This window comes from Gavialis gangeticus, unplaced genomic scaffold (assembly GCF_001723915.1).
Source record: "Gavialis gangeticus isolate Ggan-Ray unplaced genomic scaffold, GavGan_comp1, whole genome shotgun sequence".
NCBI lineage: Eukaryota > Metazoa > Chordata > Crocodylia > Gavialidae > Gavialis > Gavialis gangeticus.
In genome coordinates, this window is record NW_017729022.1 from 95,419,244 (window position 1) to 95,443,769 (window position 24,526).

Here is a 24,526-nt window from a genome sequence, read left to right on the forward strand (position 1 = left end):
CAGTTAGGGCGGCTAGGAGCTGGAACCAACTTCCAAGGGAAGTGGTGCTGGCCCCTACCCTGGGGGTCTTTAAGAAGAGGCTGGATGCCTACCTGGCTGGACTCATTTGAGTCCCGTTTCTCTTTTTGGGGTTTTTTGTTGTTCTCCCGCCCTGGCGGGGGGTCGGGCTAGAAGATCTACTAGGTCCCTTCCGACCCTTAATCTATGAATCTATGAAACTCTTTCAGGGTTATAGACATTTAAGAACTGTACAAACTTCACTTTACGGTTATAAATGAATACAGTTTTAACATGGCCATGGACTGTTTTAGTGATAACATAAGATTTTATGGTTTAGTATTATCTGTATTAACACACTCCTAGCTTCTGCAGAGTTTATGGGTTAGAAAGACCCTGGACTCAGTGTCTAGCTTTCCAAACTTGCTCAACCCTACTTCTGCTCCTGCTCTGGACCCTCCTAACCCAAAGCACTGCAGAAACAGCTGTCTTTCATGCACATGCGCATGCACACACCAACCACAAAAAATGGAGGGCTCCATATTCCTAATAATGGTTGCATCATCTATCTTCTGTTGATCTTATTTAGATAGTGAATTAGCCACCCCTTCTACCCTAGTGATAAGATATTCCAAACTCATCCTTAAACGGATCCCATTCTTTGAGACCACTTATGTACGAAGGGTTACAGTATCTGGCTGTTGATGGCCATTTAAAATAATAGCCATATATCCTAGAGCATTGGATTTGTGCCCAGTATTTAAACTCAATGATGAATTAATCAGTCTCCAATTTGTTTTTTAACATCAGTAGGTACCCAGACTGTACATGCAACATACTGCTTAGGAAAGACAAGGACCTAATTTGAATCAGGGGGATCTGACATTGGAAGATGGCATCCAATTTGTGATGTCCAAAGTCCAAATAATGCCATATGACTTCTTACCCATTGTGTTCAAGAGTTTAAAGTTTTTAACTTTGCAGTTTCACATATAATGAAAATGAAAATGATCTTATACAAGGTCAGTTCTGGGAAGTAACTGCAGGTTATCACTGGATTTGATGTAATGTTGCCACACCAAAGAACATTCACTTGTGTGACAAAGTGCTCCCTTACTGGGGCTAGCATGTGAAGAATGAAATAGCCATGTACTTTTTTGTCAGGAGATATGAAAAATGAGCACAAATATTCAAAGGCAAAAAGACAAATAGAGGTTTATACCTCTGGATTTGTGAAAAATCATTTCAAATTTGGACAGTAGAGAAGTCACTAAAATTCCCTTTTTAGTTTCAACACACTGTGCCCCATTTCCCTTTCCTGTGCACTGTTAAACAGTGTTGTGTTTCACCCTCACATAGTTACATGTCACTGTTGGATGGTGAGATTCCTATGGTATATACAGCACATAGTTTGTAAATCACTTCATAGACTTCTCTAGGTTCAAACAGGAGCCAACATGCTGTATATTGTCTTTGAAATCACTGACTTCACCTGATTTCAGTACAAACTAGTATATTGTCTTGATCATAACTAATTAGTAGCATATACCTTCAAGACAGTACTCTAGGATATGTGCACAGAATAAATCCTAAAATGTAGCAGCTTAGATATGGTGAAGAGAAAAAAATCTGATATTAAAGCTGACTATAGCCAGCTATGTACATATGTAGGGAATCAACCCCCTGGAATTTTTTAGAGACATGAACTTCCCTCCTGGACACTGCCATGAAGACAAAGAATTGCTTAATGTCTGCACTGAGGTTATCATTAAAATAAAAGATGATCGGTAGACATCAGCTATAAACCATCAAGAAATAGCTTGTGGGTAACCTTTGACACAATTGAGCCTACTTGAAATAAGCCAGGGCTCGATTCATTGCCTTTGGTCAAGCTAGTAGGTGGACTAAAGGTCTCTCCTATTGCTCTTTCCATATCTTATAGTATTAGCTTCTGGGAGGTGAATGTGTTCTGGCTGAGTGATGGAAATGCATTTGGAAGTGTTTTTAAATAGACATTTGTTTTACATCTGAAAAGAATAGGCCAGTCCTAGCAGTGTGATGCTGGGGGTGTTTGAAAGATTTTTTTAAGGCATTTGTCATCTTTCAGGTTTTAAGAAGTCCAGTGTTAACTGATTGTTTCATCTTGAGGAGTGTTATAAACTATACTCTGTGTATAGATCCATGCATCTTCTGGGAAATTACAAGACAAATAACATACAAAACCCTCCCTAATTTGACACAATAATTTTTGTAATTTTGTGGTCTGATATCAAATTAATCCATATAATTCTCGTGACCGCTGTAATGAATTATGGTGAGTTTCTACAATGTAATAACATGACCGATACACTGTGATTAGTTTTTTGCTTCCAAGGGCCTGTCCCTAAGAGTTGCTGTGCATCTGCATTGAATGGAAACTGCAAGTGTTCAGCATCTCACAAGATCAAGCTGTAGCTCTTATTAATGAATCCAGTGGTTAGTGCTTTAGGGTCTACTTCCATCAATGGAAAGCGGGAGTAACATCTAAATGTGGCCTGTTGCCTATCATCAAGTAAGGGTAAAATTTGGCACAAAACCACTTCTTTATTGTCTGTTGTTTTTGTATCCTGTCACTAGCACTACTGAATAAAAATGTAACTACAGTTTATTTCCATTCCAAAAGGTTTTGATTACTAGGATAGTTTAAAAATAATGTGTTTCCTTATATATTAGAACGTTGCCTCAACTTAAGAGACTGTAAACTGGTGAAGCTAAACAGCCAAAAGGCATACATTTGATTTATGCCCCCTTTAATACCTCTTGACATTGCCAGAGTGATGTAAAGGCAGGTTAGTGTAAGTGTGCAACATGTAGATCAGAAGCATTATCTCCAGCATGCAGCTAGAGAACTAAGATGCAAAGGCTGCTTGCAGATGTGAAACCTGCCCGCCCCTCCCCCCCCAGTGCGCTTTACCAGAAAAAGCAGTGTATTAGTTTGACCCAGCCTCTGCAGTATATAGATTGAGCACTTCAGCAGGGCTTTTTGGCACTTTTATCTAATAGCTGATTCAATCAGCTATTGGATAAAAGTGTGAAAAAAGTCCTACTAAAGCGCCTGATCTATACAGATGCTGCAGAGCCAGGTCTAACTAATTCACTGCCTCTTCTGGGCATGTGCTCAGCTTGGTGCAAGAGCACACCAAGTTTAAAGTAAGCATGTTTTGTTTTCTTCCCTGTCTGCAAGCAGCCAAAGAGATCACCCTGCACTGGTAGTAATCAGTTACACCAATGAAACTTACTTGAGTGCAGTTTGGTTTTGGTAGCATTTTGCATCCACTTCTCACTAGTATAAATGACTTCACACTGTGCAATATGACAGAAAAATCAGGCCCTCAGTGACTTATCCAAGATCCCAAAAGAAGTTTGTTTTTAATTAGGATGTGAACCTAGATTTTTTAAAACTTCTATGTGAACCTTAATCCCCAAACCATCTTTCCTCTTCCTTCAATTTTATCTTTCTGATGCCCTCAATTCCTGAGAAAGGGCTGCACCCTGACCCGCAATGAGAGAGCAGTAAGTAAATGGTGACTCCTGTATGGTTTCAACAGCAGATATCAGTATAAAGGATTAGGACAATCTAGCCTCTTCTTGCAGGGACATATCTGAGTTTGTGTTGATAGGTTACCTTTAAAAACTATTAGTTTGAAAAATAAATTGTCAGCCAGTTCATTTCTACCATTAGAAAGCATATTTTGACACTTGTTTCATAGAGCTGTACATATCTATAAATAAAAGCATTATTGTCTACCAGTGCACAGCATACTCTGTTGTATATGTAGCTGCCTGTGCGTTGACGCAAAAGCTGCCTGGACTACCTAGAGATATACAAAGTCAGAGGAAACATGGGTGGTTTTTGAAAAGGAATTTCTTAGTCCATTGTGGGTTGTCCAAGCTGTTTGAAATTTTTTTTCTTTAAAGCTCTTTTGACTCATTTCTTCTAAAGTTTTCCGCAGCTGTTTTCTTCTGAATTTTAGGTTTCATACAGCACTTTTACTTCTCTTATATGACCGCAGCAGGATAAAGGGTCTGTTGCTAATTTGTTTTGATACAGTGTGCTTTGGTCTGTCATCTTTTTGAAATTAATTCCTTTTGCAGGTGTGGGGTTGAGGTGCTGGTGTGCTCCCAGCATAGGTGTCATCCACAACAGAGAGGAGGTGGTAGACTTTGATCAGCATGGCTTCTGTTTTCTTGTTGTTCATTTAAAATGTACCAGTTTTTAATGCTGTTTGGCTTTGTGGGTTCTTGTTTTATTTCTTTCCAGGTCCTTCCCATCCTTTCGAGTTTTGTTGTTTTCTAGTTCATTGCTGTTCATTTTGCTTAGCAGTTCCTGGGTATTATTAGCCTGAGGGGGGTAGGCTGCTGAGTTCAATTTAGGCAGGAAACCAAATCCAGTATAAAGTCTAACTCCTTTTTTACACATGCTTTATGCAGACAGGGAATGTACGTTATTACGAATAGGACAATGAAAGTCAAGATTCTGGGTGTTGTATCCAGGACTGTTATAATAAGGATTAAAAAAAATAACCAAGGTATATTAGAAGGGATGTAAACCCTCATGCTTCAGGGCATGAACTAGTTTCTAACTAATGGGAGTTAGGAAGAATATTTCCTAGAACAAGCTATTTTGTATTTCCTTACTGTTTCTCACTCCCACCTCTGAAGTTGCTGATACTGGGTCCTGTAGGGGACAGCATCTTGAACCAAAGCATTGTTCTTCCAGATTCTGCTCCATAGCAGCCGTATGAGAATAGGAAGGTCACTCAGGCTCCATCTAGATGTTACACTTAAGGCGTAATTAACCAGTTAATCACAACTTAAGTGGTCACCCAGCCACGCATTCAATCAATTAATGATGTGATAAAAAGAGAAATAAGCTACAAAGTTATTCCACAAAATAAGTCTACTAATTTTGTAGTTGCTTCCTGTTACCCCATTAATTGAACATGTGGTCAGGAGCCCCTGTGCCTGGAAGCTTCATCAGCTGATCGTTGCTCCCAGTTGGGGGGGGGGCACCCATGTGCATCCCTAGCATGGGAGCTCCCAGCTGACAGGACTCCCAGCTGTGGGGCACTCCATGTGCCCCCACAGCTGAGAGACTGCAGCAGCTGTGGTCTCCCAGGCATAGGCACCCCTGTGGTAGTCCCATGCCTAGGAGCCCAGGTCAGCTGATGGGGCTCCCAGCAGTGGGAGTGTATGATGCACCCTTGCGGCTGCGAGAGCTTACTTTTTGCCAGTACCGGGGGAGCCCAGAATTGGGCTTCTCCTACACTGGCAATAAGGCACAATGGCATCTAATACATGATCCATACAAGTCCCACAGTCACACCTCTTGCCTGTGCATATGTGACATGGCAGGAGGCACAATTGTCTTGATCATGCATTATATCCCATCTTGTCATTACCTGCATATGTAGAGGGCCCTTTAACTACTTGGTGCCTCAGTCTCCTGTATTGTAAAATAAGGATAATGATACAGGCACATTGTGAGCTTTACTTCATGAATATTTGTGCCACATATTTCAGCAAAGGATTTTGAGGCGGGGGGGAAGGAGGACAAACCATTAATCCTGGAGAGATTTCTATTCTCTTCTAACTGTATGATCTTCTTGTGGCACATTTACTTCATATGAAATGACTGCTGTTGTTAAAGGCATGGAAAATTTGGTCTTGGCCTCCCCTGATGACTTCTGGTAACTTTGTCAAACCTTCCTGACCTGTGCCTAAGACACTTGATTTCTGTTTAGCAACTACCTTGAGCCTAGTTAGGAAAGAACTTCATGAATAGCAATGTTGGTGTGGGAAATACAGCTGAATTACTTTTTAATTATTAGGAATTAAAAGCTACCCCCATCTGGGACAAGGTACAGGTAAGCCCCAAATGCTAACTAAATTAACTTCAGTTGCTCATTACATCTCTTCCACATCTATCCTTTTCTCAGTATGAGTCTGTCATGGAGTCCTGCTATGGCAGTATTTGCATGGTACTAGTGCAGCTTTGTCTGCCTTCTGGGAGTGCCCCCTGAAACCAGCCCAGGCATGGCATCTGAAGAAGAGAGAGAAGCCCTGGCTCCGTCTCACTCTGAGACCCCGACCTTTCAGTCATCAGCCTTCACTCCTTGTCCGTGGCCCTGACTCAAGGAACTAGCTTTTAGTTCATGTCCTGAGAGAGAGCCTTTCTCTTGTTGAAGTTCCAAGGAACAAAGCAGATGGTCTTTCTTCAATAAAGGCACGTATTGGGGCATAAGGTCACCCAGCTAGAAGTTCTCTGCCCCTCCAAATGATAAGCAGTCCCTCTGTCCATAATCCAGCCCGCACAGAGACATGAGCACCTCAAAGTTAGCTTAGCTGTTCTCTTTGCAGGCTACACAGCCAAGTTCTAAAGCTGTTCTGGTCTCTTTAGACTCTAGCCTGTCCCATCCCAACCAGCTAGGCATTCTGCTAGTGCACCCTACCCTGACCACTGTCATGCTTAGCTCCTTCAGCTTCCCTGGAATTGCCCTATGTGTCTCCCATCCCCACCTTGTTGATGTGTCAGTAGGGTTGACAACCTTGGTTTCACTGTCTTTTTAACCCATTCTTCCCCTTTATATAGCCAAGGGAAACTGAGGCACACAACAGTATAGCAACATGAACAAATTTAAAACCAAAATATTACATTCAAACCCATATGCCATCACAGAGCCTCCCACTCTCAGGATATACTCAGGAGGGGCCTTAGTGATGTTTTCTTTCCCTATGCAAGGTGTGAAGAATTGGGCAGATGTCATATTTTGTTTTCACTCATAACATGCTGACAAGTGGGAACTTACATTTTCATAATGATGCACAAGCAAATATTAAAGGACATTATGCTTGTAATTCTGCCTCTGGTTGTTCTGAAAGCTCACCTGCTTCAGCGTAAGTGTGGCTGTTAGGAAGCATCACTCCTGCTCACTTCACTCCAGCAAAACAAATTGCACAAATGGCAGAGTAATGAAAATTAAAGCATTGTTATTTATGCTGACAATGGGTGAATATTATGTTAGAAATCTGAGTCCAGTTAGGATAAACATCCACAAGTCAGAATGTTTACCTAAAGTTTGCTCCATTTAAACCTCTCCCATTAGCAAAACTCTGCAGTGGCTATCTCATCAGAACAGGTTTCTTTGCCTATCCATGGTGCTTGTGCTTGCCTTTCATGAAGAGATTTCATTTCAGAGGTTTCCTGATAGCTCCATAAAAAGCCATAAGATGGAAATGCAACTGGGGGAAAGGGGAAGGGAGTGGGTGCATTTCAGAGACTAAATGAGTTGGTTCACTCTCAAGTAAACAAAGATCTTTTTTTTTACACATACTGGGTTACTATCACCAATCACTATGTGGGCTGTTTTCAGCTTAGGAGCCCCAAAATCTTAGGGTGCTGATATACAAGCAACGAGACTGCTCCAACATGTTGTAATTACAGTGTGTCAGAGCAGGCTTGATTAACTGGATGGCTGATCTTCTAGATAGAGCCTTAAACTAAGATTGCTGGGGCACGGGGAAACACTGACTGGAGCATGCCCAGGGACCGACATACAAGAAAAATCTGTAGATGGCGACTCTAGGAGTGCCCCTCTTGCAGGAGTTGAGGGAATAGTTCTCCTTCAGTGTGACAGGAAGTCAAGGGTCTCAGCTGGAGAACTCAGATGCCTGTACACTAATGCCAGAAACATGGGGAACAAGCAGGAGGAGCTAGCCCTCCTACTCTCCAGTGGGCAGTATGATCTAGGAGGGATTTCAGAAACCTGGTGGGACTCCTCACATGTTTGGAATGTAACCATAGAGATCTACACCCTGTATGGAAGGGACTGTGTAGGAAAGAAAGGTGGAGGTGTAGGTCTCTATGTAAGGGAGCAGTACACCTCCTTGGAGGCCAACATCAGCTCCAAATAAGAACAGTTTGAAACCCTCTGGATCAAACCGCTGTGTGGGGGGTCAGCGAGAAAAACCTAACTGTAGGTGTATACTACAGACCACCAAACCAGGGGGGCGAGCTCGATCTGGAGTTCTCTCAAGAACTGACAGAAGCCATGAGTGCATGGGACATGGTCATCATAGGCAACTTCAATTATCCAAACATCTCTTAGGAGGAACATTCAGCCAAGTCAGATTGGTTGTGTTCCTTCCTGTCCTGCATCAAAGAGCTCTTCCTGACTCAGGAGGTGTACAGGCCAACCAGAGGCAATGCTCTCCTAGACTTAGTCTTGGCCAAAGGAGATGATCTGGTGACCGACTTGAAAATAGAGGGCAATCTGAGTGAGAGCAAGGAGCCATCATGTTTACTGCCTGCCACAAAGCAGGAAAATTAGATAGCAGAAATGAAGTCTTGGACTTCAAAAATGCAAATTTCAACAAGCTCTGGGCAATAGTAGGGGAAGTGCTGCGGGACCAGGGACCAAGGGCAAAAGGAGCACATGAAGAGTGGTTGTTCCTTAAGGACACAATACTTAAAGAACAAAGAAAGTGCATTCCCATATGGAGGAAAGGGCTAGAAACCAGGAAATCATGGTCCTCTTAAAAAGGAAGAAAGAAGTGTACAAACAATGCAAGCTTGGGACAGTCCCCAAGGAGGACTATACAACAATGGTGGCCGGCAACTGAACTTAAATTAGCAATGGAAATAAAGGACAACAAGAAGTCCTTCTTTAGGTATGTAGGGAATAGGAGGAAAACAAATGGGAGTGTGGGGTCATTGCTCAACAACTCAGGACAGCTGGTTACTGACACTCAGAAAAAAACTGAACTCCTGAATGGCTACTTTGCTTTGGTATTTCACTGGGCCAAAGGGAAAATCATGCCAGATAGGGCACAGAATTGGTGTGGCAAGAATGATCACCTTTCTACTATTGACATTGAACTAATGTGTGATTGATTTAAAAAAATTAGACATATATAAATCAGCAGGACCGGATGAACTTCATCCGAGAGTGCTGAAAGAGCTGGCCGAAGTTATTGCAGAAGTCTTGGTGAAACTGTTCCAAAACTCATGGCGCTCCAGAGAGGTCCCTGAGGACTGGAAGAGGGACAATGTTGTGCCCATCTTCAAGAAGAGGAGGAGAGAGGACCCAGGTAACTATAGGCCAATTAGCCTAACTTCTATCTCAGGGAAAATCCTGGAAAAATTCATCAAGGAGTCTATATACGATACGCTTGCAGAAGGTAGGATTCTGAACAACAGCCAGCATGGCTTCATCGCAGGCAGGTCTTGTTTTACCAATCTCATCTCCTTCTATGACCAGGTAACTCACCACATGAATGAGAGAGAGAAGGGCAACATTGTATACCTTGATTTCCAAAAGACCTTTGATCTGGTATACCTTGATGTTCTCATGGGAAAATTGGAGGATTGTGCGCTTAACTGCTTATCAGTCAGGTGGGTAGGAAGCTGGCTGCAGGTCAGGACCCAGAGAGTTCTAATGATCTATGTTGTCCTGGTGAGAAGTGGCCAGTGGTGTCCCTCAGGGGTAAGTGCTTGGTACGGTTCTTTTCAATATCTTTATCAATGATTTGGATGTGGGGGTGAAGAGCTCCCTAGACAAGTTCACGGACAATAAAGAGTTATGGGGGAGCATAGTCACGCTTCAAGATAGGCTGCAGATACAGGCAGACCTAAACTGGCTAGCAAGTTGGGTGGATCAGAACCAGATGAAGTTCAACATCAAGAAATGTAAAGTGCTCCACCTGGGAACAATCCCCTACATACCTACAGGCTTGGCAGCACCAAACTGACCAGCACCAGATTGAAAGGGGCCTAGAGGTAATAATAAACCACAGTATGAATATGAGCCATCAGTGCTATGCTGTAGCCAGCAGGGCATATAGTACTGTAGCATGCATCAATCAATGCATCTCAAGCTTTGATAAGAAAGATTTTCTTCTGCTTCACTCAGCATTGGTGAGAATGCAGCTGGAATACTGCATCCAGTTCCGGGTGCTGCATTTCAACAAGAATGTGGAAAAGCTTGAGAGAGTCCAGAGAAGGGCCACCCATATGATCAGAGACTTGCATGGCAAGCAATATGAGGAAAGGCTGATGGACCTGGGACTCTTCAGCCCAAAACAGAGAAGGCTGAGAGGGGACTTGGTACAGTCTTACCACTATATCAGGGGAATACATCAGGGGCCAGGGCACCCTTAGGGAAAGCCAGGAGTAATGGCCACAAACTCCTGGGAAACAACATTGGAGGCTTAACACTAGGAAAAACTTCCTCACAGTTAGAGTGTCCAGATTGTGGAATAGGCTCCCTCCAGAGGTAGTGCAATCACTTACCCTAGAAATCTTCAAGAGGAGACTGGACAGTCACCTTGCTGGGGTCACTGGACCCCAGTTGTTTTTCCTGCCTAGACCTAGACTGGACCCCATGATCTTGCAAGGTCCCTTCCAGCCCTTACAATCTATGAATCTATTAATTGAGTTTGCTGGAGCATGGCAATTACCATGCTCTAGCAGTCTTCAACATCTCATGTATCAGCATCCCTGCACTTAAAAGTAGCTGTGGGGGTGCTTTAACTAAAGCTCATCAAATGAGTTAGTTAAAGTACCCCCACAACTATTTTAAAGCACAGGGATCCTGATACACAAGATGCTCCAGGTGCTTTAATTAAAGTGGTTCTCAGAGCCTGCCCTTCCCCCTGAGCCCAACTCCTGGAGCACATGTATAAATGCCTGTAGATCCCAGGCCAGGGATCACACTTTCCCAAGGCCTTTAGGGGTTTTTTTCCAGATTTTTGTATTTACAGTCAGCCCAACTGGTGAGGATGAAGTCCTGCCTCAGATCAGATTTTATTGCATAGGGGCAGAAGATTTTGCCTTTAGATTGATTGGATTTGGAAATGTTTCCCACAGTGCTCATGGGTTCATACATTTCCTCACCAGGCTCCCCATGTACTTCCTGTCATGTTCCCATGACACTAAAACTATCTTCTCTGGCTTAGCACAGGTGTGCCAAACTCATGTCATGTCTCAGGCCAGATTCAGATGGTGGGGTTCCTTGTGGTCTGGATCTAGCTCAGGGCATGTACCTTAGGGTTACCATATGTCTGGGTTTTCCCAGACATGTCCTTTTTTTTGGACTTCTGTGCTGCATCCGGGTGGGTGTTTTTCAAAAAGAGCAAATGTCTGGGTTTTCTGCTGTTGCAGACTGGCTGATTCAGGCTGGGAGCAGTAGGCAAGGTGATTGGTTGTCGGGGGTCATGTGCTCCCCGCGCAGGCTCAGGCAAGCCAGCAAGAGAGAGAGAATGTGTGTGTAAGCAGCATGGCTGGGCAGGGGACGGGGGTCTGTGGGTCGGGAGTGCAGGGCACCAGCAGGGCTAGGGGGCTGTGGGTCGGGAGTGAGGGGTACGGAATGGGTGACTGGGTTGGGTTTGCATGGCACTGGCAGTGCTAGGGGGCTGCAGATCAGGAGTGAGGGGCACCAGCAAGGGGTGGGGGGCAGGGTACTGCTGTTTGGGAGTGAGGGGCACAGGCAGGGCTGGGGTCAGTGGGTCTAGAGTGAAGGGCAGCAGCAGCATGGGAGGGGAGCATGTGACTTGTCAGTGAGGGGCAACAGAATGAGCAGGTGCAGGGCACTGCTGCCCCCTCCAACATATTCTCCCCTGACCACCCCCCCTGCCAAGAGGTGTCCTCTTTTTTGTACCTGGGAATATGGTAACCCTAGGCATGGTGTTTCTCTGCCTTGAGGACTATGGTGCCTCCAGCTATGGGCCACATAGCAGTTCCAACTCAGGGTATACAGTGTCTCTGGCTCTGGTATGGGATAAGTGGTGGCTTTAGTCCATCCAAAGATCATGTCCATGAGGGCTTATGGACTCTGAATTCTGCAGAGCAGATGGAGTGCCTCCATGGGCCAGATCTAGCCCCCAGGCTATATGTTTGACACCCCTGATCTAGCAGGCCTCTGTGAGGTTTTGAAGCATCTTATATTTTCCTCCACACCCAAACAGAGTACAGACACACTAATGACATTACAGTGAGGGTTTCCATTCTGTGGACGAAAGCAGGATTTGCCTGCAAGCTGTTCAACAAGCTCCTCTCTTGTTCTCCCCATGTCTGTTTATGAATTGTGTATAAAATGCTTGGAAACTAAGATACCAGACACAAAAGGGAAACAACATAGCAACTCTCCATCCTAGAAGACTAGCATATGGAATAGACAAGAGAAAAGCTCAGAGTTTCCAGGTAGCCAAGCAAGTCATTGTAATTGGAGACCATGTTCACACCAAGGTAGCCAGACTTCATGCAAATAGAACAAAAGAAGGGGAAGGTGGTGGGGAGAGGAGGAATTAGAGCTGAAAAATTTAAATCAGCATTTTGTTATTTGCGTGGCTTCAAGCTGGCTTACTAAGACAAACTGTAAAGGACAGATAAAGTGCAACATGGAATTAACTGCATAAGTTCATAGCAGCCTAGCATGTGTTCTACCTGCAGCATATTTCACTTTTTTGCCCTTTTTGAAGTGACTTGAAGATGAACAACCAAAAAGACGTGCAGCAAAATTGTAGACTGACAAAACCAGGAAACTCAACTTGACACAAGAGATATTAGACTCTTTGCAGTAGGGGGTAAGGGTGCAATTAAGCCATAGTCAGGACTTAGACAGCAGAAGAATGCCTGTCAAAGAATTGTGGCTTTGTTCACACCCAGCTAATGAAAGAATCCACTGAGGACTGAGGGCCCTTGCTTCCAATGAAATGCAGGGTCAAACTCTTATGGACTTCAATGGGACTCAAAAGGGCACATCTACAAGTGTGCAGGACGTTTAGTATTTGCTGTTACTACTGCTGTTACTGCACAGTCCTGGTGCTGCACAGGTTGTTTCTGATGCTATTGCGCAGTAGCATCTGCATCATAGCTTCCTGCCTGCCAATGCTAGGTCACCATAGCAACAAGCTACGGTGATGTAGTTTGTCATTACAGCGATGTAGCATTGTCATGTAGATGCACCCAAAGAGATGTGGGTCAAAGAGAAGCAAAATCGGTATAGAAATGTGGAAAACTGGATTTTGCCACCAAATAAACTCTCCATTCCCAGTCCTTGGTTGTAGAACAGTCACAAATTTAGGACTCTATTGTGCCTACATTGTTGGGGTAGTGGAGAGTAACATTACTGCAGAGGGAGCTGTTGGAGGAATTAGGACTCCTTCCGATACAGCTCCGTGTAATGGGTGAGTTCTGTGGATGTCTGGATTTACCTATACTATACTTATTCCATCTTCTCTTAGGCTGAAAGCAAAGATCAGCATGCTTGCTCTCTTTCCATCCAGTCCAGGTAGAGACAGGGCTGATAGTCTGTCCCAAAATTCTCTTATACCTCATAAAGTAAAGAGGATTAGGGGCAAAAGGGAAAGAGGGAATGAACCAGAGGGGATGAGTGCCCCGAGGAATGACTTTATCAGGAACATGCAAAATCCTAAGAATAGTTCTGGAAGTCAGGAGCCAACCCTGATCACTTTGGGGATTCAGTAACTCTTGCCTCCTGCTCACTAGAGATTAATTTGATTGAATTGAATTTTGGCCAGTTCCATAGGCCAAAGACTCCACAAGACTTTGCAGCTGATGTCTCATCGAGGCTTCTCAAATTGTTGGTCAAAGGCTGACTTAAGCTTGTGCCCTTCTAAATCACATTCAATAACCAAGAGGAATGGAATGACAAGCATCTCAAGAACAGCACATGCCCACCATGTGCATACCTCACCAACCTGGCTCAGTTCGTTCCTGAACTGATGCCCTAAGAGTAGAACCCAGAGGAATGATAGCCTAGGGCAAGGCAGCACCTTGCCTGTAATTCCAAGAGTAGGATTCGGAGAATACCAGCAGTGATCAGAAATGCCAGCTTTGGTTGGAGAATTCAGGTCAGAAGCATACATCTTCTAGCCCAGACAACTAATACACCCAACAAAACAACACAATAGATAGGCATTTACACTTGATTTAGGGGTCAAAATGTATAGCAATAATTTGTTTCAGGAGTAAACAGAAACTCACTCTGAACTTTACTTGCAGCTGTTGCACATTAATGAACAGCATATGCAGTGTGCAGGGCCAGAGGGGTAGAGGACAGCTTTGTTCTAATATTCCTCTAGGATTTTCTTTTTGGTGCCTTTCTCTCTGCTGCCTGGGTCTGGTTATGTCCTGTCTTCCATCCTTCATACCGCAGCTGTTAGTTTTACATTCAGACTCAGTGACTTTTGTACATCTAAAGCATAAGCCTGCTCTTCTGTGACTTTAAACTTCTGCTGCTTTAATGCTCAGAACATTACTGGGTGTCTCTCTATCCATTTTTTTCCCTTTCTTTCTGTGGGTCTGCTGTGTAGATGCATAAATTTCTACCTCTGGAGGGAGGGATGCATTATTCTTAATCAAAACTTGAGAAGGTGGCAGGAGGAGGTGCAGCTGCAGATGAGCATTATCTAATTCAGCCATCCTGTCATGTGAACATCTCTGCTTAATTTAATACAATTATTTCATCAGTGAGGATAATATCAGCGCATGATTCATTTATACAACATGTTTCACAACTGCATTTACCTCTCAGCTCTTATCATCACTACTGATAATTTTACAATGAGTGACTGTGGGGGAAAAGCTGCCATTATCTTTCTGTGTGTGGACAAGTGTACTCTCAGGGGGTAGTGATTGTTGAAGGGGATGTGTGTGCGTGTGTGTTCATGCAATAGCACCTCTGTTATTGATATGTTTTGGTTAGACGTTTCTGGATAAACAAGGCACTGGATGGATAAGCCACTGTCTGGCTCTGTTGTTCAGTATGCAACAATAGCATCATTGTCTTCTTCCCCAGACATGCCAGTAAGTGCTCCATATTTTGCATTTCTGTTGAAATGAAGATCTCCATGAAACAGAAACAGTGTGAGGGAGCGAGTCTGTGGTTTTGTTTCTGGAGAGATGAGAGATGCATTCTCAGAGAAGCCCTTTATCTGGCTTCTTATTTCTAACTCATTTGGCATTGATTTGTACCATCAAGGTCATTTAAATAGGCAGCAATATGTGGTGAATGTGTTCCCAGAGGTTGTGAAAAGCTTCTTTAGCAGAGCACACTAGGTTGTGCTTATGCCAGGTCATTGAAGCCCATTTGTATGGCCAGTCAGATGATGTACACTAGTTCATGATTTTGTAATAAACTGTACAACCTAGACCTTTTAATTTGTGCTATTGTGTGAGGCAGTGCTTGGATTTAAAGAAGAACTAAGTGATTCCATAACTGTATGTTAGTTGTAGGTTAACCTGTAAAATAAGCAAAGAAGCTCAATTAAGAAAATCCAAATTAATATTTCTGATTTTTTTCCCCGCTGGTGTCGATCCTTTTCTGAGAATGATGTACTCTTCTAGGTCAGCTCTCTTTCAATCAGTTCCCACCATATGAAGTGACATTATTTGTATAAATGATTTCTGAGAGACTCAGGAAATCATACCCCATCGCTATGCTGGCAAATATCCAATTGGTTTCAGTGGGGCTTTTGCCTAAGGGATGAATAGAAACTGTAGGACCTGTCCCATGGAAACATGAGGGAAATCCTCATTACAATTGGCTATTTAATGGCACAGTTATGGCAACTTTGGGAGCTGGGATTCCTAAGTTCTATTTAAGACTGCCACTGACATCTTGCATAACTTTGAGCAAGTCTTTTGATCTCTATCCACCTTATTTTTCTCACCTGTACTCATATTATTGAAATAACAATTTACATTTGCAGAGGGCCATATAAATATTATAACATGGGCAAGGAGCATTTTGCTTAATTAAATGATGTTTGTAAAACACCTAGAAATTCTCAGAAGGCAGCTTTGTTCTACTTAACCCTTATGCTTCAGTTGAAAAACTCAAAGCTCTTCAAATCCAGCTGGTTCCAAGAAGCAAAATTCAGATCTTGGATACTGAGTATCTTTCCCTCCCCTGCATCACTCTTCCCATTCTCTCCCCAACTTCGCCCCCATACACCTCCCAACAGTACAGTTCAGGCAGTTTCAGGTCTGCATTTTTGCTTTTACTCATAGTAAGCCTCAGGACTGGGTGCATAAATTTAGATCAGATGTAGGATCTGACATTCCCTCAGCCCCATATTTAATGAGGTTTTGGTATGGTTAATGTTTGTCTTTCATCCAAGGAAAGCAAAACACGAAGTCTGTGTGAAAGAAGTACTGTATTAGTACCACCATGGCACATGGGACTGAATCTCCATAACAATGAATTGGTCCTGCTGTGTGCACTTCATTTTAGCAGGCTTCGTGGTTGTTTTTGTTTCTGCTTTATTCTCCAAATGTATTTCTTAATTTTTTTTTTGTTTTGTTAACTAAACATGCCACTTTTTAAAGGAAACATTTCATAACCTTTAATCGAGATCATATTTTACTTTCATCACATCTGTGTTTATATTATTACAAGCCTTTTGGGTCTTAATGTCTTCTGCTCTAAGCATTAATCGTTTCAGCTGATACATAAATAAATGTTTGACTTTGTTAACTCTTTTAAAAAATGGTCTGCTCTTATCAGTGGCATCTTAGAATAACTCTGCATGTCAAAAAAAAAAGGCGGAGGACAAAACAATTCTGGATTTCCACCAATAAAAGTAAGTGTGGGGATCAGTGCTGGACTCTGATACCTCTAGGAAAAAATTTCTTTTGCCTTAAAGTTACAGTCTACTTCAAGTGAACATATTAGATTTAATGTTTATTTTCCCTACGTCCCTTTTCACTGCCAAAGGGTTTAATGGGCCTTTGGTACAAATGAGAGTTAGTCCCAATAATACATAACAAGGCAACCTAATACTGTTCTAGATAAAAAACAATACTGCACTTGTTAAAATACTGTACTAGTTAAAACCTAATATTGTACTAGTTAAAAAAAATAATGGTAGAAGACTAAATGCTAAGCTCTTGTCTCATTGATGTTGGTGTAAATCTATAATGAAGTTAATACAGTTCTTCCAGATTTTAATTGGGATTAGAATCTGGTCCAGACCATTTTGAGATGTATGTATGCAAGCAGGGAAAGAGTAAAGTGGTTCTCTGAATATTGAACTAGGGTTGTAATGGAGATCCTCACACTTAAGACCACTGTACATTATGTCCTGCCCTGAAAATATTTGTTATGTATGAGATCTTTGCCTGGTGTAAATTGGCATAGCTTCAGTGGATTCAGTGGAACTACTTTAATGTATACAACCTCAGGATCCAACTTGGACTAGATTTTCAATGGCGCTGCAGGTTGAATGTGGGTTTTAGAAGGTTCTTTGAAATATTATGAAATCCAAACATGGAAATAATATCACACTGTAAATACATGTAAGAGCTCCAAACTGTTTACTCATACTTCTGTATTCCTATACAAGCCTGTGTGACCTCTGATTAATTTACCATTAGCCTGAACACACAATGAAAATGAATGAAGGGACAATTTGGAATGACATTTATCAGCTCTGGAACTGTCAACTTCTATTATTTCCACAAGGCCTTACACTTCTTGGCTCCAGAGAAAGCTGTGCTGACTAGAATGAAGACGAGCATTCTTAGCACCAGGAATAGCTGCAAGACAAACAGCTTCATCACTGGATGCCTTGGACAGAGAGACCACCTACTTCATTTCCAACTTATATTAAATTAAACATAAAAAAATAAAACCATTCTTTAGTGAACTAATACAAAACCTTGTACATCACACTGTATAAAAAAAATAGAAGAAAAGGATGGGCAGCTCTTTGGGACTAGATAACCAGCTGTTGATGATACAGTGGCATGGCAAAAAGCCCTGAAATTCTAGGGCAGTGATTCTCAACAAGGGTGTCGTAGTGTCCTGAGGTGCCTTGAAATCCTTTCAAGGGTACTGCATGGTGCCGTGCAATGTTAGCACTGTCAGGTGTGCAAACATGATTCATTGATTCACAAGATAAATCAAGAGCTTTCAAATGGGAATTCATAGCATTAAAACATTCTGACCTGTTGTGGTCTTTTTGAGTTCTATGCAGGAAAAGAACTGCTCCATTACTCTTCTGTAGTCAAAAATGAGCTGGCATGATGAGTGCCTTGAGTCTAAAAGTATTCAGAACTACTGCTTTAGGATGCAAATTTGAATCCAGCCTAGACTGAAGGTGAAGATAAGCCATTCCCATATGAGGGCTGTTTGGTGGCCTGTATGAAACAAAGCAATGGTCTCAGTCAGGTTTCTAATGGAAAGACAGCATGTTGCACAGTTCAGCTAATCAAAACCTTTTTAGACTGAATGGAGAAAAGCTAGTAGGGAGGTTTGCACTACTTGTATTCTCTTCTGGGTAGCCAGGAATGCTCATCTGCACATCTCCTTAACATGGAGCTGTTGGATTTGTTGGTTAATTTTTAGGTGGTGCTTTCTGATGAACTATTCCTGTATAGATTTTTCACCAACACAGTTACACTATTGTTTTCTATTGAAAACATTGGAACATTAGGATAAACCCTATTTTAGTTAGCAATACAGAAATTTAATCATATTATGATATAAATTCAATCCTGAGACAGATGTTCATATTTCTTGATTTTTAAGAAAAGCAGGTTCTTTTCCAATCCAAAAATGTTTATTAAACTGGGTAAACTTTTCAAAAGCAAGCAAGGGACTTACAAACTTGTGTTTTATGGCAAGCCAGTGGGATTTGGCTCCTGAATTTTTAAGCAATTTTTGAAAGTGGGTCCTAGGTTCCCAAGTCACTTTTAAAAATGGTATTCACTCTTTGACGATGATGATGCAGAAGTTGCATCTAGGACAGCTTGAATAGCACTGTAAGAATATTTTGTGTCCATTATTCCCCTTATTGTTTTGTTTTTAAGTTGTAATTTATTTTCATTTGTGACAGTTACAAAAGTGTAAAAATAATCAAATATACAAATATCATAAAAGTGCTTGCTTGTTGGATAATTGCAAGGAATATAACAGTGCTTTGCAAAATGATATGTAGATTGCTTGGTGATGGAGAGATTCATATTTCTGTAACACACTGCTCTATAGACCACTGGAAAAATCCTTGTTTATTGCTGTACACTTCCTGTCACAGAACTGGAATTATTGTAGCAGTAGAAATTGTCTCTGCATATAACAGTCAGATATTATGGACCTGCTTCTGCTCTCGTTTGCATTGCTGTAAATCAGGGGTAGTTCCAAAGGAGTCAATACACTTATAACCAAAGTAAAACTTATGAAAGGAGATCAGAATCAACCCTACTATGTCTATAACTGAGCCCATGCAAGAATGCATGGGTATGACTGTACAGTTCCTTTAAACTGAGGATGGTCTGTCTTCCTAACTCACAAATGGCAGAGGAAAGCTGATACATTGGGGAGTTCTGCAACAGTATCATTAACATATTGTGTATTTGGCATGCTGGGCTAGTAGCAGGTAAGTACATGGTGGAAAGGTCCAGGTTCAAATTATCAGTTCCAGACATTAAAAAGGAAAACAGGATTTCATGGATCCTTCTTCTTTTGTTTTTTTGTTAGCTCTGGCTTATGTTACCAGGATTTATTTAATTTATTGCTCATTCTTGTTTACTGCTGTGTATCTATAACCCCAAAACCCATAGTAAGCAGGTGACAATCCCGTTGATTTCAGCAGTATCTACATATTCTTTGTGAATTTGACCTAGGCTTTCAATATTACCAAAGGAGTAATTTGCTTGGTTCATATAAAAATTCAGCAATGTAGATGCTTATTTAAAATTGTTGAAATCACTGATAAAGATTTGAAGTTGAAAATATTGCAAAACAGTCTTTTCTGGTTCTGATTGGATAACAATTAACCAGGAATTATCTTTCTGCTTTTTTGCTGCTTGCAAGTTCAGAGAAAGAGACACTGGAACTGAAATAAAAATTAATTTCATCCACTGAAACAAATTTACCCAAATTTTATAACTACCAAAGAGGACTGATTTGGATTTGGGCTGAATATTAGGCAAAGATTGTGTTCAGTGCATTTATCCATCATCTTAAGCTTTTTTTTTTAAATGACAAAATATTATTCTGCATGTATTCCCCATTTAAATGTGTAAGTAATATATTTTGTAAATGCAAATAACTTTATTCAGTGTAAACTCTTAGGAACAGAGCACAAAGAAGGAATGTTCTCTAATTCTGTCAGGCAGAAGTTCTCTTTCCTGTGCCATTTTGATTTCCAGTTGATATAACATGATGATACAACAGGCAGTGTTGCAGTGGATTTTAAGATCACTGGTTTTGCAGATTCATATGTACTGAAAATTGCTATCTGTGCATGGATGAGTTGTGGCAAGAGCAGAATAGTTGTAATATTCTTTATTTTCTTCTGCTTTTGGCAGGATGAAGTGGCTCAGCCACTGAACCTCTCAGCCAAGCCCAAGACATCAGATGGCAAATCTCCCACATCGCCCACCTCTCCTCATATGCCAGCTCTGAGAATAAACAGTGGGGCCAGTTCACTTAAATCTTCTGTGCCAGCAACATTAGCTAGCCCTTCAGCCAGAGCTAATACAATAGGTGAGTTCAGCTTCTTTTGTTCTTTTTGCAGAATGGTCATTATTAAAAAATCAGTATGATGTCACACAGTAGCATATAAGGTATTACAGGTGGAACCTTATTCTGCATTTATTGAAGTCAATGGAAAAGCTCCTGCTGACTTCAGCTGTTTATGATACAAATCCCACCTCTCTATCAGAACTGAAAAAAATCTCTATTACTTCTCTGTATGATGACCTGACTGATATATAATAGAAGTCAATAAATGATGACTCTTTAATAGCAACCACTGTACTACAGCAATTCAGACATTTTACTGTGTTATTTAGAAGCATAAGCAGTTGATGAATAAACTTTAAAAAACCATGAATAAACTTTAAAAAAATCTTGAAAGTTATATGCCTACATATGCATACAGTTTCTTAGAAAATTACAGGTTTAATGCATAGTCCACTGAAAAGCTGCATGGGGCTTTATTTTAGCTTAATCTACCAGAGAAAATATTAATGGCTAACTGAAAAATAACCAGGTTCATTTCACAACATATTTTACACTGTATCCTGCAAATAGTTTGACTAGCTGCTTTGGTGGTGCTCTCTAACAGGGCTGTGCGAAGCTTTGGTCCCTGATTTGATTCGGTGGAGATTCAGCCCGATTCGGTGGCCAAATCTCTGAACCTTAACTGAATTAGGAGACCCTTCAGTCTCCCCAAATCAAATCAGAACCCTCCAAATCAATTTGGAGAGATTCAGAAAAATGCAATGATTCAGACATAGACACAGCTTTAAATGTTTTTTCTACATACCTCAAGGTACCAGGCAGCTTGTGAATGCTGCGATGGTGGGGCAGATGGAGTGTCCCACAGGAGCATGGGGAGCTCCCCACCATGCTCAGCTGCAGACCCAGAAGTGGACCAGAAGTACCTCCAGGTCTACCAGATACTGTGCCAGAGGCCCCCCCTGTGTTCCCCCTGGCTTGGCGACTGGTGCCTCCTGGGTCTGGGTGGCCACCTGGCTCGCCCCCCCAGCCAATTGCTGAGACAGTGGGGTGCAGGGGGCATGGAGTGGGAGGGGGGCAGTATATTCAGCAGTAGACCTGGAAGTGGACCAGAAGTACTTCCACATATGTGTGTAAGTGTTAAAGATGATCGTTTTCCCTAAAATTCTTAATGTTAAGTGGGTCAATATAACTTGAATTGAGTTTCAGTCTCTTATTTTTAGGCGGTAGAATGAGGCATTCATATGTTTACTCACTATAAGATTTCATTCACCTTCTTCTCAATTATTTGGGTGCTAGCTGCTGTCAGAGACAGGACAGTGAACTAAGTGGACCATTGGGCTAATTTAGCACAGCTATTTGCTATTTTTTATTTTCATATTGCATTGAAATCTTTTGAGCCCTTGAGCCTTTTTTCCCTACAATGTATATGTACTCCACTAAAGTTCAGTGTGGTCCATATTCCAACTGTGCATGCACCAGTGACACCCACACACATGTCCAGAGTTTCAAATATAAACCTCGGTATGCAGACATAATTACCATTAATGCTGATGAGAGTGATGGTTACATGTAACAAATTGAAAATACTCCTATGCTTGCCATAAGAGTATTTTATCTGGTATACATATTCTATAACATTTCATAAATGTTTCATAAATATCCCATTGTTAATTGTTAATGCATGACTTGTTATGTATTATTCTTATTAGACCTAGACTCCTTAACTTGCTTGGCTAGTAATGTATTTGCATCTTTAATCTGGTTGGCCCTGCTACTCTCCATGTACAAAGGACTGAGTTTTAATTTTTTTCACATTAAAACCTTTGTGCTTAGGAGGGCGAACAGCATATTTAGGCATGGAGTTAAGCATCTGACCTGCATCTTAGTGGCATGACACCTCTTGTTCTTTCCTGATCAGTCCTCATTCTCTTTCCTCCTGGTATTTTTCCTAGATTTGAGACCCCTGCAATTTACTTTTCTCCTTTCAACAAAATGCAGATTTTGAAATGCTGTACCTGTAATGAGTGATAATGTAATTGGATAAAAGCTGCGAGGATGAATGGAGCTTTAAAGGTCACTCTTGTAAGAAGAATTAATGTGTTATACCATTAATAAACCATGGAAAACTGTGGAGCAAAAGATAACATACTTAAGTTATTGTTAATGACATAGAGTTCACGGCTGTATATCTCCTAGCTACAAATATGGAAAGTGACTTTTTGAGGTTGCTGAACAGTATCACTGCGCATACTGCATAAGATAAGCTGGCTTTCAATGTGGTATAAGAAGTGGACAGACATAGGCTGCTCCTATCAGAAATCTGTCCTTTTTTTGGAGGACTGGATGAATGCAAGGCTTCATAGGAAGAAGTCTAGAGACTAGTGCTTGTTGCTAGGTAACTAATTCAGATCCAGCCAGAGTCACTACCATGTAAAAACAAGTTCTTATGTTAGGGCCTCTGTCCCCTAACTGATGCTCACATACCTCTTCACATCTGCTGCATTTAGGATTGTGGCTGCTTTCAGTTTGTTTCTGTATTTAAACAAAAGTAAGATAGCCCTCTTTGCTCTCAAGGCAAAAAGTAAAAAGCAAGTTGTATTAAAAAATCAGCCAGTCCAGGCCTCCCGGATTACCTAGGCCGCAAAGAGAATTCCCAGATGTTCTGTTCCTGTGGGCTGCGCAGCACTGGGTAGGGAAACTGAATTGCCTTTTCACCTTGAAAGATAGATCCCTCCAGGGACCCAGTACAAGGGTTGAAGCACACTGAATGAGAAGAGGCTTCCAGAGCTCTCAAGGGGGTGAGGGAAGAGGTTAGACCCACTTTCCTGAGCTGCCGATAGGCCAGCACCTTCCCCCAGCATGAAATTCACATAAAAGCCCTGTTTTAAAATGAGTCCTTCAGGCTACTTGTTGTCAGTGCTCAGCATTGTGCTCCACATTCTGAACAGGCTCACCTTGTTCAGATACATCTGAACGATGCTATGTTCACAGCATCGTTCAATTGTATCTGAGCGAAGTGAACCTTTTGCACATATCAGAAAGAGTGTAGAGTATGTAGCTGGTCAAGTAGGGCACGTGGCCTGATCCAGCTCAGCCACCCAGTATATCATGCTATACCTTGAGTAGTCTCAAATATCCTTCCCACCTTTCTATCCAAGTGTTTCTTTTCAGAAACAGGTATATTTCTACTTGTTAAAACCAGAAACAATTTCTCATTTTTCCCCATTTTCTCTAACATCTAGATGGTGTCCTGGCAATCCTTGTGCAATGTATGTAATGTATAGTATGTAATGCAGCTCCCCTCTGTCAGTAATTCATTGCTACCCTAAATAATAATTTACATTCAACACACATCTATATTAATCATTTCCCCATGCACACAAGCATCTTGGCACCTTAGAAAAACTTAAGGGGTGCTTGCTTTTATTCCCCGTCATGTGCTGAACCTTCTTAAGGTAGTGGTACTCAGAAAAACACAAATAGTCCAGAGAAAGGCATGCATCCCCTTTCTTAGGCAAATTCAGCTTTGCTGCATTTTGTAAGTACTATACCTAGCCTAATCAACAGCATTGCTGGATTTTGGTATCACAGTTTGTTTGCTTTTTAATTTATTTTGACAAACTGCAAGCTTGAACAGCAACAGATGCAAGGTGAGGGAAGGACCAAGCAATTTGTTTATTTGCAGTGAGTGGGGAGGATGGAGAATGCCTTGATACTGTTGAGTAGGTGCAGGTTACAGCTTTCCTTACAGTGAGAAAGATGTCAGTGGCCTGGAATTACTGAGTTAGGTCATTAGATAAAAAGAAGTGATGTAGAGTGAGTTAATTTTATGTAACACTGGTAGTGTTTTGGGCTATTTAACTGAGAAGTATTTGTTGATCTTATTCCCTGGCCTCCAACTCCACAGAAACTTTTGCTTTCAACCTTCCAAAGGAGACTGAAACACCAGCCCTATTCTGCTCGTAATTAAAAAAAAAAAAAAGGGGGGGGGGGGAGGG

General features: G+C 41.6%; 1 protein-coding gene across 12 annotated transcripts in view; it reads left to right on the top strand.

Annotated features, from left to right (window-relative positions):
- The window catches only part of SOX5 (SRY-box 5), a 671,039-nt gene that overhangs the window by 608,575 nt on the left and 37,938 nt on the right, over positions 1 to 24,526 (top strand). For all 12 annotated transcript variants that reach the window (XM_019515645.1, XM_019515646.1, XM_019515641.1 and 9 more), the window contains one exon: positions 20,372 to 20,549. In XM_019515645.1, coding sequence (XP_019371190.1) covers positions 20,372 to 20,549 — 178 coding nt within the window. The remainder of the gene's footprint in view (positions 1 to 20,371; positions 20,550 to 24,526) is intronic.